Below are 19,321 nucleotides of genomic sequence, written 5' to 3'. Positions count from 1 at the left end.
GAGAGACTAATTTCATCCGATTCCAGCACCTCGCAGAGAGCCTTCACACAAAAACATGTTATTCAGAGCCTGTCGGAGTAAAATCAGCAATTTCCAGATATTAAATCATGGATGAAATGAGTGTGTGTGAAGGGGGTATAGGGGGTCTTGTGGGTTGAGGGAATGTCAAGAAATAACTCCCAGAATCCTTATTCGAAACTTTAATGTAGCTCATTGAAAGATCTGATCAGTATCTTTATGTCTGGTTCATTTTCCAACCCAACGTCTCGGCTCAGAGCTTCAGGAATATTTGCTGACTTTTTGCTCTACTGTTAAGTTCAATTCCTTTGTGCTTTATTGGAATTGGGTGTTTTTTTAACTATACAGCCTCTTTGATGTCCCAGGTGTTGATTTTAATTACAATTAACAACTAACTTTTTATTGAGTTTTCTTTCTTTAGTGAACATCATATTATAATTGTCATTGAAATGGTTTTCCATACCTTCATATATATTTGTATTTTTGCTATTTTGTAAATTGTCTATGTATGTATAGATTTTTTTGATGATGACTTTAAATCTTAAAACATGAAAAGACATCATAAAATACAAAGAGTGAAATGATAAACCATAAAGATATTGCATGCACAAATCTAGACAGGTTCACATGGCCAAAAGTAGAAGAAACACTCAATTAATTGTTCTGTACAAAATTCCAACTCTCTTAATTCAAAGTAGCTGTTATTCAACAAAATATGTTACATAATTAAAAAAAGAAGACTGTCAAGAATCAGGTTCATAGCTTTGTTTCTATTTAGTGCATCATTTAGATATATGTTTCGAGAAAAATGTGTCTGGTTTTTGAAAAGTTTACGATTAGTTATGTACTTAAATGTTATTAATGTGTTTCTGCTCTGAGAATGCACCTTAGCCAAGGACTAAATTTTATGTCTTTGAAACCAGTCCATAAAAACAGCCTCTATGCTGCTGATTCTAATTCTGATTCTGCATCTACAATCTATATATTTTTATGTCTTGTTTTCAGGCATAAAAATATATAAACATCTTATAAAAAGGATAAATTATTCTGAGAACCTAAATGACATAAAATACTGTTTCAGAAAAAAATATGATGTAATTCAAAGGCTTTTCAAGTAAATGTTCTTGTTAAGAAAGTTTAGATAATCCTATTGGAACAGAATCACTCAATAAGAAAATTAGTTTTGTTTAGTGTGCTTCAAAAACCAGTTTAGGCTAATATTCATATATACCAGCTTTTACTTATTCTTTTAAAACCTGGAAAAGCAGGAGTGGTTTTACTGGTGGGGTGGTGGATGACAAACTTGTGAACTAAGCCTTTGCTTCTTGTCGGAAATTTGATTAAACGCGGCAAAGACTGTGTGACCCACATGTCTGGGAGTGGAGATTTTTCATTTTTCTTTAATACTCATGTTTAATTTCATGATTGGCTAAAGCTCCAGGTGGCTGCTTAATGTCCAACAGATGGGCCCCTCCGCAAACCCAATTTTGCAAACCCATTGCAGGCTGGTGGCAATAAAAGGAGGGATTTTCACAGTTCCGCAGGCACCCCTCGCATTTCCACTCTCCCAGGGGCAGAGAGAGAGTGAGCAAGACCACAATGTTATACTTTGTTTTTATTAAAGCATTTGATTGACAGCAAAGGAAGATTTTTCCAGTATTAAACTCTAGACCCAATTGAACAGGACAAAGTACACCAAGTCTTGATTTTGAGCTACCGGGACTGGGTAATACCACCTTTCCCTTTCTGTCTCTCTGTCGTTCTCTCTCTCACTCTCTTCCTTTGCTTTTTTCAGGGTCTGCTATGAAGCCAATGGCTCTGTGGTGAGCCACAGGGAGCTGACAGATTGGCCCTTAGGATCTCAAGGCTTCTTTTACAATCAAAACTTGTTAACTCACATTCTTACTTGAGGATTTGGATGGAATGGAGAGAGAAAGAGTGATTCAGAGGGAGGGAGGTATAGAAGGAGAGAAGGGCCTTAGGATGCATCAAAGCTGGGGTCTTGAGAACACATGTTTGGACATAAAAGTGTGTGTATGGATTAGGAGTGCAGTAAAACTTATGGCCAGTCAAATGAGGAGAGAGAAGCAGCTGCAAAGTCTAAATCCCTGTGTCTCCACTGACCTTCGCCATCACTGTCCTCATCCTCTTCCTCACTGTGATATCAGGGGTCAGAAGTCAAGACTTAGGAGCACACTAAAACCTGAGGGAAAACCACTTGAATCCAAGATTAGAGTTCAGTTCTTGGATACTTGACGTAATGGATAAAGTTTTCTCATTTAAGTTTGCTTGTAATATTTACCTGAAAAGGATAATAGTTAAGTTAAAACCTTGTTCAGTGTGGATATTTTTTTAAAATAATATAATAAATTATTACTGTAAATTTCGTAAGGAAATAAAAAAAAATCTTCTTGTTTTGCTTTTGTATCTAATGCAGTGGCATTCAGATTTTTTTGTGTTGCTTTTTAATTGTTAAACTTCATAATTGTTAAACTTTGGCAGCAATAAATATATTTTGTAATGCGTATATTTCTCAAACATGGAAACAGTTATATTAGGATTACTTGAGAGCTCTTTTAAAAAAGAAAGCCTGACGAAATCTTGCCACATTAGTCATGCTCTACTGTTTTCTGTGTAACCCAGCATTAGGAGAGGGCAAATTAGCAGGCCTATTTCAACAATAGCAGCTCAATATTAGCCTCTCCAGCAGGAAACAATTAGCTAAAAGCAGGTATAAGTGGACAGGATCGTGTTTTCTGACTAGAAATGTTGACACAGAGGGAGCTGGCAGAAACTCAAGTCACAGAAAAGGAGTTTTCTCTCTCCCACAGGTAGGTGTGTGTGTGTGTGTGTGTGTGTGTGTGTGTGTGTGTGTATGTGTGTGTTGCAGGGACGAGACCAGGCCTTTAGAGAGGCTCTTTGGACACCTGTCATTCCATCGTTGCTTTACTGCTTCCCGTCCTGAGGTATTCACGAGACTCCCTGCTGGATCTGTGAAAGCTTTACCAGAAGCCTGAGATATGGACTGATACATAAACACTCTGACAGAAAACAAAACAGATCTAATACCAAAAAGACAGCAGAATGGAAGAAAAGAACATCTTTATGCACTTTAAATCTGTTTGAAATCCAATAACTCAAATACCAAAAAAGACCAAGTATTTTGATTGACACGTATTGCGAATTGTCACAGGATCCTGGCTTTTCATTTTTGGACCATATAAAACACTCCAAATCCAAGCCCATTACCGAAGGAATGACCTGAGGATATTCATACCCTTTCCCTCTTCAGTATGCAGGTGCTGCTGGTTAGCATATTTAGGGCGCAGATTATTCCACTTAGAGAAGGTTTGCATTGTACTTCGTATGAAATCATTCAGATCATTTTTAAGGTCATACTTGTTTGTAACATTTTTGGAGGAGTTCATCATATGTGGAAAGTTTTTAATACCTTTCTGATGTCTTAGATTATAGGTCTGACTCTTTCTTCGACAATAATATCCAACGGCATCCACCGTACAGGTCAGTGTGCAGTACTTTTATCCAAAGCAGCTCTCGTCGAATGAAACCTTTGAATTTTATGGTTTCATGGATTGGCTGAAAATCAAACCTTTGTTAATGATGCTAAAAGTGCCATGCTAGATACCATTTACAACTTAATTTAACTCTCTCAAACACGGTTTTGAAGCCAGAAACAGTCTCCATTTTTGTGCCATTCAGATCTCGATCTCTTAACCTTAGTTAAACTGTATGAATATTGGACCCGTTTCCATGCAGAAAGTGGTATTGGTGGACCAGTTCTGTTGCCATAGCAGCTAGTCTCTACAGTGCCGTCTCCAGCCACAGGGGATGATGAAGCGCTGTTGATGTTGGATAACAGAAGCAGATGGAGAGGGAAGGGGTGAGTTAAATGATCTGAGAGCACTAGACTGGTTACAGTTCACAGACTCTATATTGAGCGAAATGTGGCTGAGCTGAACAGAGGGATCCACTGAGTGTGGGAGACTTTACTAAGAGTTTACTGAGAGGAGACGAGACGAGAACAATTCTGACGGTTTTAGGACAGTGACAGTCATCACTACAGAAAATCACATTTTTAAAAAAGTTTAGATTACCTGTTTACTTGGATTTAGATAACAATGTTTTGTACTCTATTTAGGAATCATTTTCAGTATATAGTAGGGGTGAGCGATAGTTTTATTTCGCGGTAACAATATATATCACGATATAGTTATTTTTGCTTTAAATAAGGCTTTTATGATACCATAAAAATGTCATAGTTCATGTCAATATCACAAAAAAACTAATAGTAGCCTAAAAAGAAACCTCAAGCTCACTGAAGACAAGTGGTCGATAGGACAAAAAAAACTACAGTAGAAAAAAGAAATGCTACATACATTGTATAAAGTAATCAAATGAATAAATATACTGAATATTCTTCGCTGTGTAAATTATATAAATATTTCTTATCAAAGTTATAAAAGTGATTTAGTCAAGAGCAGATTTTCTCTCATTTGTTGCTTGATTAACATGAATGACTGCTGTCACTTTAAGAGCTAGGGTTATTGATTAAAAATAAAAGTGTAAAAATAACAAAAAATCATAATGTAACAAGGAAGTTTGGCAAATTGGCAGAAAAATAAAAAAATATTTAGGTAGAAAAATATTTATAGTATGTTTTCACCAAAAGTAAAGTTTTGAGCAATGTGACACTTCATCAGAAAAAATTCTGTACAAATAATTGTGATATATTAATTGTCTTTGGAAGACACTATAGGGCACTATCCTAGGTTGGGTAATGCTGATGACCCAGGACAGGTATTTACATTAGACATTTGGAAAGGTCTGTGCCAGTGTGTATATGTTTGAATGTGAGTAAGAGCTTGTGGTCAGAGGTAAAGTAGAGGACACCGTCTGCCAACCGCAATCTACCTGCAGATCTCATCTAGACTGAACTTACAGAACCAGACTCCCTTCCCGTTCATCTTTCAATCTCTCTCTCAGTTACTCTTGCCGACCTCTCACGGTCTGTCTGAATTCATTTAAGCCCTCAAACTCAAGATTTTTCATCATATACATATGCATATACATCATTTTGAAATTTTAATTGGCATAAATAAATAAAAATAATAATTATGTTGGAGAATAACAACACCTTGACATTAATGTTTGATCGTACTGTAGGAATGTGGTCTGATAGGAAAAAAAGCCTATGTTTTGACATTTGTAAATAAAGTTCAGTGTATTGCCTACAAAATATATGTATCATAGACAAACCCAAAAGAACACAAACAGGTTCTTTGCTGGTTAGCAAGCAAGTCCCTTTTCGCTGTTTTTAAATTACAAATAATCCCTATCACTTTTGTATAAAAAGTATATCACCTCTATATAAAACAAAAAAGAGGTTATGTTGACATTCACAGTTTTTGGCTTCTAAATATGGAAGTGCAGAAAGGCAGTGTAGTTGTCCATTATGACACCGTCCACCAGGAAGTTGTAACTTGGTTAAGAAGTGTTGCATTCAAATAAACAGCTTATTTACAGCAAATTTACACTAAATGTTCAGTACGTTCTGGCGCGCTCCTTCAGGCAGATGTGATGGAAATGCTCCTTTACTCTCTCTTCTCCTCATCATTAACTTCTTAATGCAGTTTTTCTTTCTCTGTCTTTGTTCTGAAAGAAAAGAAAACAAAGTGATCAGAGAATGACTAGCTTGTAGGTTAAAGGGTCTTTATACATCTTGTACATCCATTCGTTTTACAGACACATAAAAACAATTATCTCATTAGATTTTTAAACACATTAGGACACTGATGAGCAGTTGAACTCTGACCGTCATTACCGACAGGTCAGATTTATTCAGACGTCTCAACCGTAATCAGGACCATCTCAAAGATAGATCTCATTTAGGGAATCTGATCGCTTTGGAGTGTTGGGGTCTTACCATAACGTCATCTTTGGACACATATCCACCTGGTACATATTAATCAATAGGCACTTCTGGGTGTGTGTTTTTCCATTACTTTGGCATCTAGTTTGGCATGCTTGTGTGGTGCTTATTCCCTTTTTCTATATGAATAAGTAGCATAAAATCTGTTCATTCAATAATACATCAGATCCATATAGAAATGATAACTTTTAGGGATTATGATAGCTCTCTGTCAGTAGGAAATTTATATCTAAATTTAAAATTTATATTTAAATTGACATTTAATTAAAGTTACCTATTGAAACATTTAAATCATGCATTTAAAAATAATTAGGGTCGTCAGAATCAATGAAATAAAATCAATCACATGATTTTTGGGGTAATTAATTTTAATGCATTCATTTATTTTAATTATTTTAATCATTCTGATGCTAATTTTATACCTGTTAGATGTAGTTCTTAATTTATTTTTTATTGTTTTTTAAAAAGCATTATTTTTCTTTTCTTTCTTTTTTTTTTTAAATGATACCTAGTTATTTTTCCGGTTTGGCATTTATGAAGGGGTACTTGAGCTTTATACCTGTGGGACTTTAGGTGTACATATTTTAAGAAAGACTTATCTATAACAATGGACTAAGAGAGAGAAATTAATCTTAAATTTAACTCATAACAGAAAAAATAAGTGCTTTCAGCTGATAAAACAAAGTCGTCAGCTCTCATTAATTGGTTGCAGCCGATGAAATTTTGATTAATAAATAAATAATCCTCTGTGGCTCATCGAATACGGCCATATTATTTCAGTAATAGCATATGGAATACTAGATGAAAGGATGAATCTGGAGTGTTTTCATTAAACTGTGGTGTTTAAAGGGTCTGTTCAGGATTAGCCGTCGTAATGATGATGAGGGTGTTGAAGGCTTTGGTGGAACTCAGGACATTTGTGAACTGCGCAGGAAGACATTCAGGTTGTCAGGGGAATAGACCAGATGTTTCTAGTGCGCTGGACAAACACAGCAGACGCGTAGCAGCCTGTGCAGAGAGTGTTCATGTCATTTTGTGTACCTCTCTATGAAAGTTTTGTCTAGAGCCAAATGAATTGCTTGTTTTCATCACAGAGGCTCATGTAAACACTTTCGTTTAGAATGCGGTAGATGTTAATTAATGTGGCTGAAGTCAGACCAAGCATATTAAGGGTTTTGCCAAAGTTTCCGTGCCAAAGTGATCTGTATTTATGATCTGATGACATCAAGAAATTATGCTAATGTAAGCTCAAACAGCTATGCACAAATATCTGCTTATCTGTCAATTGCACACTCAGGACGTTTCATTGTATCAGTCACTAGAATATTATGATAAATGGCATTCAAAGAGATAGTCCACCCAACAATGAACATTCTGTTGTCATTTTGTTACCCTCATTCCAAACCTGTATGGCTTTCTTTTCTTTTGTAAAACACAAAAGATGATATTTTGAAAAAATGTTTTTGTACATAGAATAAAAACTGATTTTTATTGTTTGGACAAAAATATATGAAATATTCTTTAAAGTATCTGTTTCAGAGGAGAAAGAAAGTCATATAGATTTAGAATGACATGATGGAGAGTAAATGAAAGAGTCACTTTTTTGGGGTGAACTACCACTTTATCTCAGATAAAGTTGAATCAATTATATCAATGATAATGAATCAATAATAATGCACTGACCTCTGACCCGTCACAAAATAACAACTCATTACTAAATACTTAATTTTCCAAGTTTTGACTGTTCTATAAATGTCAGTCAGATTTGATCTCTATTTAACCTGTCATACATTTTGACAGCTACATTTCATCAAGCTACTCACCAGTCGTCTCTGGTTACTAAGGCAGAATGTGCAGATCTGTCTGGGCTGCGAGTTTTCTGAATCCGGGCTTGGTGTCGAGCTCTTTGGAAGATTGTGGAGGTGATGATACAAGGCTCCCGAGCTCTTGAGACAAGGCTGGCCGTCTCCACACTCCTCTCCAACCAGCAGCACGTTCCCCAGGTGCGAGATGTAGCTGGAGGCCAACCGCAGTGTCTCAATCTTAGACAGCTTCCTGTCAGCTGGTTCGGTAGGTATGAGCGTCCTCAGCGAGGTGAATGCTGTGTTCACACTGTTTGTGCGATCCCGCTCTCGGGCGTTTGCAGTGTTCCTCTGGCGTATCTCGACTATCTGAGAACGGAGCTCACTGGGAGCTGCTACCGGTCGACAGCCGTACCTCTTTTTGCGAGTGCCCAACTTAAATGCACTGTAGCCGTGTCCGGCCATTCGGAAGGACTTGTCATCTGATCCAGAACCCTCACTGCCGTTGTCATCATCTTCGGAGTGCATGCTGATCTCAGAGCACAAGAAATGACCTGGGGTTGGTCGCACCGTCGTGAAAGACATACTCAGCACCTTATGGGACCCCTGGACTTTGCTCTTTGTCCTTGCGTGGAAATCTCTATTGAATCGTTCTACTTTGCACAAACACAGGAGTGAACTCAATCCCAATTTCTAATCGTACACCCCAGTCAACACTATGGTCTACATACGAAGTGACTAGCTTCTGTAAACAGTCCTGCTTTAGGGATCCAACCAATCCAGCAATGCTTGACCGAGTCAGCTCTGACTCACTCATTCATAAGAAATGTTCTTTTCTCCACTGTCATTGGTTATTTGGGCTCACAGCATGCCAAGTCGCCTCCCAGACGTGTGTGTGTGAATGAGTTTGGGAGCTCCAGATCCTTCAGTTCCACGTGTGATTTCAGCTGAGCGTTTCCTTATGCCTTGGATTTATAGTCAGGGGGTGTGGCTGGGGTCCGCTCTCCCTTTAACCACCATAAATGTGAAATCCAGTGAGCAAGTGGGAGGAAGGAGAGAAAACGGTGACTTCTCTCTCTCCTCCTGTCTCTTTCACTCCATGTTAGTCTTTTTAAAAACTTGACCCTGAAATGCTTCCACTGAAGATTAATCTGTTTGATAGATTGGTTCATTTCTTTCAGTGCATTACTTTTTTATTTCTTTCACACTGAAATTTCAATTCACTCTATTAAATTTCCATTTTTTTCCTACGCCCTCTCACTCTTTGTCAAAAACGTGAATTGTCAGAGCCAGATGCTCATGAATCAATCCAATCCGAACATAAATAAAGCGTTTAGTCTGTGGATGTTAGCCCAGATCGTTTCGCCTTTGGCACCACAGTCACAGGAGGCCTGACAAATGATTGCACAGTACAGAGTGGTAATATCACAAGATATTATGCAACATTCATAATAAAAATTCTTCATAATTCATAATATTAGTTCTTTTGTATGGGGATTGTTCACTAGCAGCTCTAGTGCTGATTAAACAGGAAGTGCCCTGCATGGGCTGGGGAGGGTTTGAACTGTAAGCACATAATGACACTTATAATGGTTGAGTGGAGGTAATAGGTGGATTGGTTGTTTGAAAAGCTGTATGACAGTCATGGGCACACTTACATTTTCATTTGCAATTCTTGTCAAATGTTGCCAAAATGGTATGCTCTTTATCTAAAACATTTTCAACCATTATAGGATCCTAATACACTTACAGTTACCATTCTGCTCTTTCCTGTTGTACGCTTTGAGCTATGTAACTTTTAAAAAATGAGTATGTTTGGGCAAAGGAATTTAACACGCTGGAAATAAAGAGGTCAAGATAGCAATTGCTCAGTAAGTGACTGAGCATTAACTTACACAAAGAACTTATTTTTAGTCATCCTTTTAAATTTCTTTTTCAAACAAGATGGAATGTTTTAGAATGAAACAAACTAAATAAAACCACAAAATAGAATTCATTAAGTTCATTGCTAATATATTAGGTATTTGATTTATTTATTTATATTTCAGTCGCTTCCTAAAAATGATGTCACTTTCTAGATGATAATGCCATTTTGTACTTGGCTTTTATTAATTATTCACAAGAAAAGACATTGGATTAAAAACTTTTGGGTAGGCAAAAATAAATAAATAAAAGTAAATAAATCTGTAGCATCTGGAATATTTCTTTCTTCTTTTTTTAAAGCTTAAAACATTTAAAAATGTCAGCCTGGTCACACCAAAGTTATGAAATTTAAATTAAATGACATTTAAAATTAAAATGTACCTTATAGAAAAAAAATTACATTTGACATTTTCATGTCCTCATATGGGCCCTTTTATAGAATTGGATTTTTTTTTTTCAATCTTTCCCCCCCCAAAAAATTGTATGTATGCAAACTGTATAATATCCCAAGGTACAGATTTCTAGTAATTGAGCAGTTAATTCTCATATTGTATTTTCAGAAAGTTTTGGAATATTTGTCCTCTCCCCAAATTTGTCACTACCGAAACACAGTAATACTAATTTAATTAGAAATGGTTATATTGACCTAGTAAAATTTTGCTTACATCTACATTGTAAATATATTTTTTTGCTATTTTATTAAACATTTTTCAGAGGTAAACAAATAACAATTAAATTTTTAACAATATTTCAAGTGTAATTTATGAGGTTTGTTGTTTCGAATTAAATTTTTGTTTGTAAAAAGTTTATAATACTGATTTCAAAGTTAAGGATTCATTAGTTTGAATATACAATGAACCAAAAACTACCATAACAACTTAGTTGATAATTCAGTATACTTTATTTTTGACAAAACATCCCATGTTTCGGTAGTGACTGCACATTTTCTGTTGTGACAGTAATGCTTTGGTAGCAACCACATCACATTACAGAATTTTAACTCACATACTGAAACACTACTAAAACATACTAAAATACAAAAAATTGCATAACTGTACTAAAATTTTGTTTATTTTCCCCAAGTATGAGAATCATGTGTTCCCTTTTGGCACTACCAAAGCAACGATGACATGTTTCAGTCGTGACTGTTTAGGTAGTGATAATTTTAGATACTTTTGAACCTAGCTCAAAAATGCTAATCAGCACATGGTTAGCTAGCACAGTCCTGAAAAGTAGTATACATATAAAAACTAAATGTTATGGAATACAGAAAAAAGGTGATCGGTAGTGACATTCCTTAAAGTTACTCATAGAGTTTTCAGATTTTGAACACATTTACCTCAAAGTGATGGGACCTATCTACTCATACCTTGTAGCTATGAGAAAGGGGGACACAGGAATATTTCCTGATCATAAATGTAGAGCTGTAGTTAAAATCAGTCTCGGACAATAGACTGTTTCGGTAGGGACTTGAGAAATGCGGGACACATTTTTTAAATATTTTTTTACAGTTTCATAATTTACAAATTATGTAATGTGAATTTAAAAATTCTGTAATGTGATGGGGAAGTCGTGGCCTAATGGTTAGAGAGTCGGACTCGTAATCCAAAGGTTGCGGGTTCGAGTCTCCGGCCGGCAGGAATTGTAGGTGGGGGGAGTGAATGTCCAGCGCTCTCTCCACCCTAAATACCACGACTGAGGTGCCCTTGAGCAAGGCACAGAACCCCCAACTGCTCCCCGGGCGCCGCAGCATAAATGGCTGCTCACTGCTCCGGGTGTGTGTTCACGGTGTGTGTGTGTTCACTGCTGTGTGTGTGCACGTTGGATAGGTTAAATTCAGAGCACAAATTCCGAGTATGGGTCACCATACTTGGCTGAATGTCACTTCACTTCAAAGAAAATATTATATTAATATTATATTATAAAAATAATAAAAATTATGTTTTTTTTTTAAACTTCACTTTAAAAAAAAATATATATATATACTTTTAAAAACATCAATGGAAAAAAAAATACAAAAATACTTTCAATATCATTTTCATAAGTTGAAATTTAGGGGTCAGGGTTCGGGACGGCCACCTCTCAATTGAAAGCATCCAATAAATTATGATTTATATATATTAAGCTTACTAATATTTTAAATATTATTGTGGGTTTCAATAGATAATAGAAGGATCTTAGTAAACATCTAAGATTTGAATACTTAAATGCTTTTTAAATGTGTTTTTTGGTTGTGGGACAGCAGTTTGCACCGATTCTGTAGAATGGCCCATATACATAACCAGAATGACTCATTTAGATGAAAGAAATAATAAAGACGACTTGTGTCATCAGTATGAGCAAACTTGCATAAGCTCATTGCAGTAATGCTGTTATGAAACTTAATGTTTCAGAGCAGATCGGTAGTTCATTCTTCTCTCCATCTGATTATCATTACTTTCTTTGGAACATCTGTGGTAAAACGTCATCCCAGCATTAAGTGCCCTTCTCCTTGTGCCCTATGTAGTTGAACTCTCCTGGCATTGGTCAGGAAACTGTCAAAATCCATCACTAATCCTTTGCTCAGGACTGCAGACGGCCGTTATGGATGTCTGCCGGATGTACGTCCAGTCAACTATCAGGGGACTCCGCTGTCTAGCCATAGTTGGGGACAGGCCAGCAGACAGCAACCACGCCTGACAGGACAGGGCCTCCACAGCTGGCTCATTTAGTGTAAGAGGAGATGGATTTAAGGGTGGAGGGAGAGAGAGAGGGATAGAGAGACCCTATCAGCTGTCTCATTTTAACGTGCATATCACTTTACGTGTCACGCAAGAGGTCTAATTGGTAATGAATTGTGACCTCATCAGTCAGATCTATAGACTGGGGCTGTTTCTGTAAAATAGGGCAATGCTGTTTAGAGTAGGTCACATAAGCTCAAGTCGAACGAGGAGAAATAATCTGGCGTCTATCTCATCTCTCCACTGCTGACTGGTAATTGCCTTTCTGTGGCCTTGCCTCTGACTTCCAACCCCTCTATTTCAGGAGCAGAAATGAAGTCAGTCTTCACTGAAATTCCATGCCGTAATCGTCCCGTTCCTCGGAAGCCAAAGAATTCAGACGGCAAAGCAGGTCAGTGGGGTTTTGAGATGGAAAAAGTGAACCGTTTAGAAACTTCTGGAATTCTGTGCCCTTCAGAGCTTTTCTGACAGATCTACCTTACAGAATCCTGATCAAAATTAATAGAATAGAATGGAAAATTATTAATTTCTTTTATATTTTATAATATAAAATAATACATTTATATTATAGTTTTACAATTTGAAAGGAAAAAATATATTGTATTATGTTTTTTAGGGCTGTCAAAGTTAACATTGCAACTGCTCTGGAACAATACCTATTGCGAAAAGCACTATACAAATTTAGTTGAATTAATAAAACTTTCTCATCAGGGGAATATATCTAATACTACTGTAAATATCTACTAAATATACTGTACAAATCTATATTTTCCAGATAATATTTTAATACGTAACTTTGACTAGTACAGTAATAATATAAAAGCCTGTTATTTAATTTGGCAGACAACATCCTCATGTTTTCAGTTTTTTTTTATCACACAGTATTAATCAGTCTTTATGTATGAAAATATATGGCTGCTTTTACAGTATATATTAGGAAGGGGGTCATCATATTTGGGGGTCTGTGGAGCCCTGCCATCATCTTGAGTGACAGGTTTCCCTAAAATCCCATTAGTCAACAGGCATTTTCTCACACACTGGAGTGTGTCACTCAGAATAAGTCATTACAAGTGAACCATGAGACATGTTGCTTTACTTACATTGTGTAACCCAAAGAAGGAGTGTAGTTGGTGGTGTGGCAAGTACTGGAGGGGGGTAAGTCAAGGCCTTATATTTGAAGTTTGCCTTGTAAAGCAGGCAGCTGGTGAGGGCGATTCCACTGCGGCTCTTCAACCTGGGCTTGTAAAATCCACCTCCGCCCTTTCTAACTGGAGCCCTGGGACTAACCTGTGGCCCGCTAACAATGGCTCACTGCTAATTTAGTGACTCTTTTAAATTCAAAGCATTCTCCTCTTTGTTCACTCTTCATTGTGGGAACACATCATATATCTGCTCCAGGTGCTGCACCAGAACAAAATCTTAAAGGGATAGTTTTTCCGAAAAATGAAAATTCTGTCATTAAATATTCACCGCACATTTACGAGAGTACCACATTGCATGCGTTCCTCTGCTTGCAAACAAAGCACAACTCATCCGGGTCCTACGTCAGAATGCCGGCTCCTTCGTCAGCAGCACCACATGCATGTGTGGTACTGTTGTAAATGCACATCAAAGACTGACAGGGAAGAGAAGAAATTGTTGAATGAAGTCATTATTATTTATTTTTTTCACACAAATAAGTGTAGCTTTATAAAATTAAGGTTGAACCACTGTTGTCACATGGATTATTTTAACAATGTCCTTAGTACCTTTCTGGGCCTTGAACGTGGTAGTTGCGTTGCTGTCTATGCAGGGTCAGAAAGCTCTCAGATTTCAGCAAAAATTTCTTCATTTTTCTTCCAAAAATGAATGAAGATCTTACGGGTTTGGAACGACGTGAGGGTGAGTAATTCATGACAGATTTTACATTTTTGGGTGAACTATCCCTTTAAAACATCTGCTCATCATCTAGGATGCAACCACTTGTAATTTGCAGCTTCACTTTTTTTATGTTAGTGAATAAATATTTTTTATTATTATTTAAAATGTTTTAACTATCCAAAGGTTTTTCAGGAAATTAATTAAAAATGTTTTAAAATTTTTTGCTTTTACATTTGTTTAAATTAAAAGGTTTACAATTATATGGAAAACGGTGAGTCAGGATTCAATATATATGTGTGTGTATGTGTTTAATTTTTTTTTTTTTTCTGTTACAGTTGCACTGTTATTAATAATATTTTTAATGTTATTAATAGCTAAAATTAAGATTTAATAATTAATGACTTAATAATAATAATAGACAGATATTTTCATTATCAAAAATACACCTAAAAATGAATGGTTTCGTTGGTACAGTTTTAGGTTCATAATTTTTCTTGAAATGCATTTCAATAATGAGTAAAAATGTCAAATTTTGCAGGTTTTAGTAGAGAAAAATCGCACATTTACAGGCACAAGTACTTCTCAAGGGGGGTGGCTAGCTTGACAGGAAATTTGCAATTTGCAGCTATTATTTTTTATTAATGGTGATTACCCAGCGTCATTGCCGATTCCTGCTCGACCAAGGCAGAATGTCAGAGTGCACAAGGTCACATATGTTTTCATTTCAACATTTACCAGCATGGTCCATGACATATGTTCATTACATTACACATTACATTTAAAATGTGTTCATTACGTAACAGCGTGCATCAGTGATTCATAGAAAGCATGAGTAACAGTGAGTGTACAACCTTGACTGCCTATCCTCAGCATTAGTCTTTCATTTCAATTCTAATTGAAGTAGATGCATAATAAAATGTAGCTGAAATATACAGTCATGATTATACATAAAAGTGACTATGCTTTTTAAATTACAGCTGCTTAGTAGCAGCCAGAAACACAGCCATCTCGAACATATCTGAACGGAAATTAACCTTAAATGGAAACTGGAGGTTTTCCTTTGCCGTTCATTCCATCATGGACCGTTTCCAACACCGTTTCATCTCCATCAACATTGCACGCCCCACTTTGCTGCTTGTGGTCATTTGTAATGTAAGCAGTAGCTAACTGGCTGCTTATATCATCGTTTGCAGTGAAACCAATGAGCTCATTTTTTTGGCTGTACGGTCCTGTTAATGTAGATTAGGGCCCAAAAACCAGTCATCCATTTTGGGTGTGGGTGAGTACATGCAGATGGATTTTTAGAACAAATATTTGCTGGAAACACTCAGAGCTCCATTATATATGGTGTAAAAAACAAGAATTGAGTATAATATACAATTGTGTCTGCTTTATCCTCAAGCGTTGGCTCGGTTGTCTCTTTTCTTTATAGCGTTTGGCAAAATTGTTTGACTATAGTGGCCAGATCAGAAATAACATGAAAACGCTTATTGCAGGCCATAAAATGTTCAAATGATTTACAAAATGGCCTCTGTAAATCTGGCGTTGAAGCTTATAGTAAATTGTCAATAAAAGGTATGAACTTTCAAATGTATTTTTTGAAGCCTAACAGGAAGTTTTTGCTGTTCATTTATAATGGTGCTTTAGTACGTTTGATCATGTGGTCTTCTCCTAATTTAAACTGATTCCTGTGTGTGTGTGTTCGCAGAGTTCGACGGATCTTTTGGACATATGCTTGTCATTATCCATTGAGGAAAAGCTCTGAGTTAGTGTAAGGGAAATCCACAAGGCATATATCAGTCATAGACTGGCGGAACATTTGCCCTCACACATCCTTTTTCAAAACGTATGTTCTCAATAGCATCCAAAAACAAATAATTGCGGTCACTCCGCCATGTGAAATGAATTGCCAAATTGCCCTCTTAATGCTGCTTCATTTCAGATGACTTTGTGTTGCTGAGTTATGCCTGAAACCGGCCTCAGACAGAGAGGGGATATCAGCACTTCATCAGCACCACAAGAAAACTTTCTGTAAAAGAGTTTCATCAGTGCCGGATCCATCATCATGGGATGATAATGGATGAACTGGCCATTTTACTGGTAATTTGTAATGACGCAGTGTGGGATGAAGCTGACAGTTACAATTCTAAGGTGTTTTGATGAACAGTGTGGGAGGAGACATTATGATATGAATGGGAGAAATCATAACACTCAGTGTAGCGCCTGTAGGTTGCAGTTACGAGATTTCATTTTCATAGAGGCATCGCATATTTCTTTACTCTTGAATATGTATGATAATTGGCTGCACCAGTCAGAAAAATACATGTTGTTGGTGCAATTTGATGTTAAGGAGTACAGTTTATGTAAATATTTTTGTCTGATTAGAATCCTCATTTAAATTTGAATGTATCGTTGATGAATAATTTCATTGATGTTTTTCTCGTCCCATTCAGGTAAATAAGAGCTGTACTTGAATTACTGCAACTAGCCACCTGGAGTTGCCCAAGATGGCTGCAAAGTGGACTGACTAACTGAAACGGGTCTTTGGTGTTGGTTTCTGTTGTATTTTTAAAGAAGTGAGTGACAAAGAACATGTAAAACAAAATAAATGTTTCTCACTTCCTCACTTATCTCGCGTTATCTGGATGCCTCATTTATCATTTAGATTATTCGTGATTATTTTGAAAGTTTTGATTTTATAACTATTTCCTTTACTGAGATGTAACTCGCTTAATCAGATGTGCAGTTTTTCCTCAAGATGAGTTGGAATGGTGCCTTGTTGATTTAACCTTTGCCCTGAAACTGTTTTCCAAGAGCATCATGAATAAGTTCAGCTGAAATGTCCTTACGGCAGCCTGCAGAGATTACAAATCACACAAATGTGTTTGTAATGGCTGTAAAATAGAAAATAAATGCACGGAAAGTGCAGTTTACAGCTCAAATCCTCTGTACGCTTGATGAAATGCAATAAATTACGGCCAAAAAGCCCTGCTTCTCTCTGCACTGGAACTTGAAAAATGTTTTTATTCTCTTTTTTTTTTTTTAGAAGGTAAGTTCTTATTTTATATTTAAGCTTTGCCTGGCTCTCTTTAAATGGAGAGGAGGAGCTTTAGGACTGAACTGAGAATGTTTCAAGACTTTTCATTTCTACAACAGCCACACAGGCACTGATTAGTCCTCTTCCAAACCTTTCAATGCTGCCCTCAGGAGTGATTCCTTGGTACATGCTTCATGGCGTAAGATGTTTTACTTACAGCAACTCTGCATTTTTATGGGCTTGCCAGACACCAAAATTAAAGTGGGTTTTTTTTCCTGCTTTCCTCCAGAACAGCAGCCATACTGATGTACTGTATCAGTTTGGACTTAAGGGAAAAATAATCATACAATTTGGAAGAAACACTGGTAATATTTATTTTATATATATATTTTATTTATCTTAATCATATTTTTTTTTCTTTTGACCAAAATATCCTTTTGTTTTGTGTTAATTTGTCATGTGAAATTCATTAGTTTTAGTTGGTTTTACTCTGACTAAATCTTAATCTAATTTTAATTAACATATATTTGAACATATTTTAGTCAATGAAATAAACATTTTAGTTTATGAGTGCAAAATAAAACCAAATATTGAAACATTTTAAATATATATTTTTTAAACCTGTATCAATGTTTAACAAAAGTCAAAAGTTTTGCAGGCCAAAACCTGGAAACAAGTTCGCATTTTAGTACTTCGGTTCTATTGTACCAATTTTTTTTTGAATGGATTTCTGAAATAAGTGCTGTGGTTAACAAAGGATATTTTCATATTTTTAAGCATTTTAATCTACAAAATTAAATACATCAGTAATACCCCTTGATTGATTGATTTTTTACTTCTTTTGAAAAAGTCAGTTGCTAACAAGTGGCTAAAAGGAGCTACAGAGGTTGTCCGGGACACTGAACATCATCACACCAAACCGATAAACATTAGTCACTAGTCCACTGACTCTGCATTCATCGCTTTGTTGTGTTTCTAATTCAACAAATACACTCTTGAAAATGATTCGAAATTACAATTTCAGGGAATTTTAAAAGACTGAAAGAATCAGAGCTGATGGTGGCATTGAAGTCATGCGACTGTGGTGTTGTTAATTTATATTATAAGCTTTTTACTTCTACCAATTGTATTTAGTCTTCAAAATTCATAAAAGTCGTGATGATAACAAAGCACGTAAGAATCATAAACGATAATCCAAAAGCCAATGGAAAAATCTGATTGGGTTTTGTTGAGGGAACCAGAGTGATACTAATTTATGTGTTGGCCTACAAAAATACATAATCACTGCAGCGCTGTATTGTAATTTTTCAATCATATTTTCATCAACAGTATGTTTTGAATCAATTCGTATATTTATTGTCATGGTGCACTTTTTCCGTCTCGTCTAATCATTGACCTCTTTAATGAACTTTTTTGTCCATAATCTCATTGACGACATTACTAGTGCTTGTTTGTCTGTGCATGACAACTGAAATGCTTGACTTGAAATTTCTCCTTTATTTACAATAAGTGGGCAGAGAGATTGTAAATTTGGAATATATTTCCAGCTGTCAAGTTCATTTAGAAGTCATGAGCTAAGTGGCCTCCGAGCCTTTGAAGGCACCGGTTCTGTGACCGTGGATATGCTTAGTTTCATTCACCGAGCTGATGCTAGAACTGACAGAGGATGGAGGGTCTTCCAGCCAGTGAAATGTGCTTAAACCACTTCTGTCTACTGTGCTCATAAAGTTCAACCATATATGCGTGGACAGAGGCTCCTTGTGAAAAACAAGATGGCCATGCAGAGCTTTGCCAAGAGAAACATAAGTAGACAGAAAAGTGTGCACAAGCCTGAGGAACATTCTTCTCTTCATGGCAGATCCATCATTTTTGAGTTCCACATGGTTTGTGTCTGAAACGTTATGCAGTGTATTATAACAGGTTGGTTTTGTGGAGTTTGTTTAACCTTTCTTCTCCCTCTCTGAACCTGATACGTTCCTTTATTGTTGATTGACTTGTCTGATATGATCAA

The 19,321-nt window shown here is 36.3% G+C and overlaps 1 protein-coding gene across 1 annotated transcript; it reads right to left on the bottom strand.

Annotated features, from left to right (window-relative positions):
* Window positions 1-5,652: 5,652 nt before the first annotated feature.
* LOC306887010 (basic helix-loop-helix transcription factor scleraxis-like) lies at window positions 5,653-8,355 on the bottom strand (the record flags this gene model as incomplete). The annotated part of the gene is made up of 2 exons (XM_079444466.1): window positions 5,653-5,691; window positions 7,792-8,355. 2 exons carry the CDS (start codon window positions 8,353-8,355, stop codon window positions 5,653-5,655), a joined length of 603 nt encoding a protein of 200 aa, XP_079300592.1.
* Window positions 8,356-19,321: the final 10,966 nt, after the last annotated feature.

This window comes from Barbus barbus, assembly GCF_936440315.1.
Source record: "Barbus barbus genome assembly, chromosome: 21".
Lineage (NCBI taxonomy): Eukaryota > Metazoa > Chordata > Actinopteri > Cypriniformes > Cyprinidae > Barbus > Barbus barbus.
This window is presented reverse-complemented; position numbering and strand designations above follow the sequence as displayed.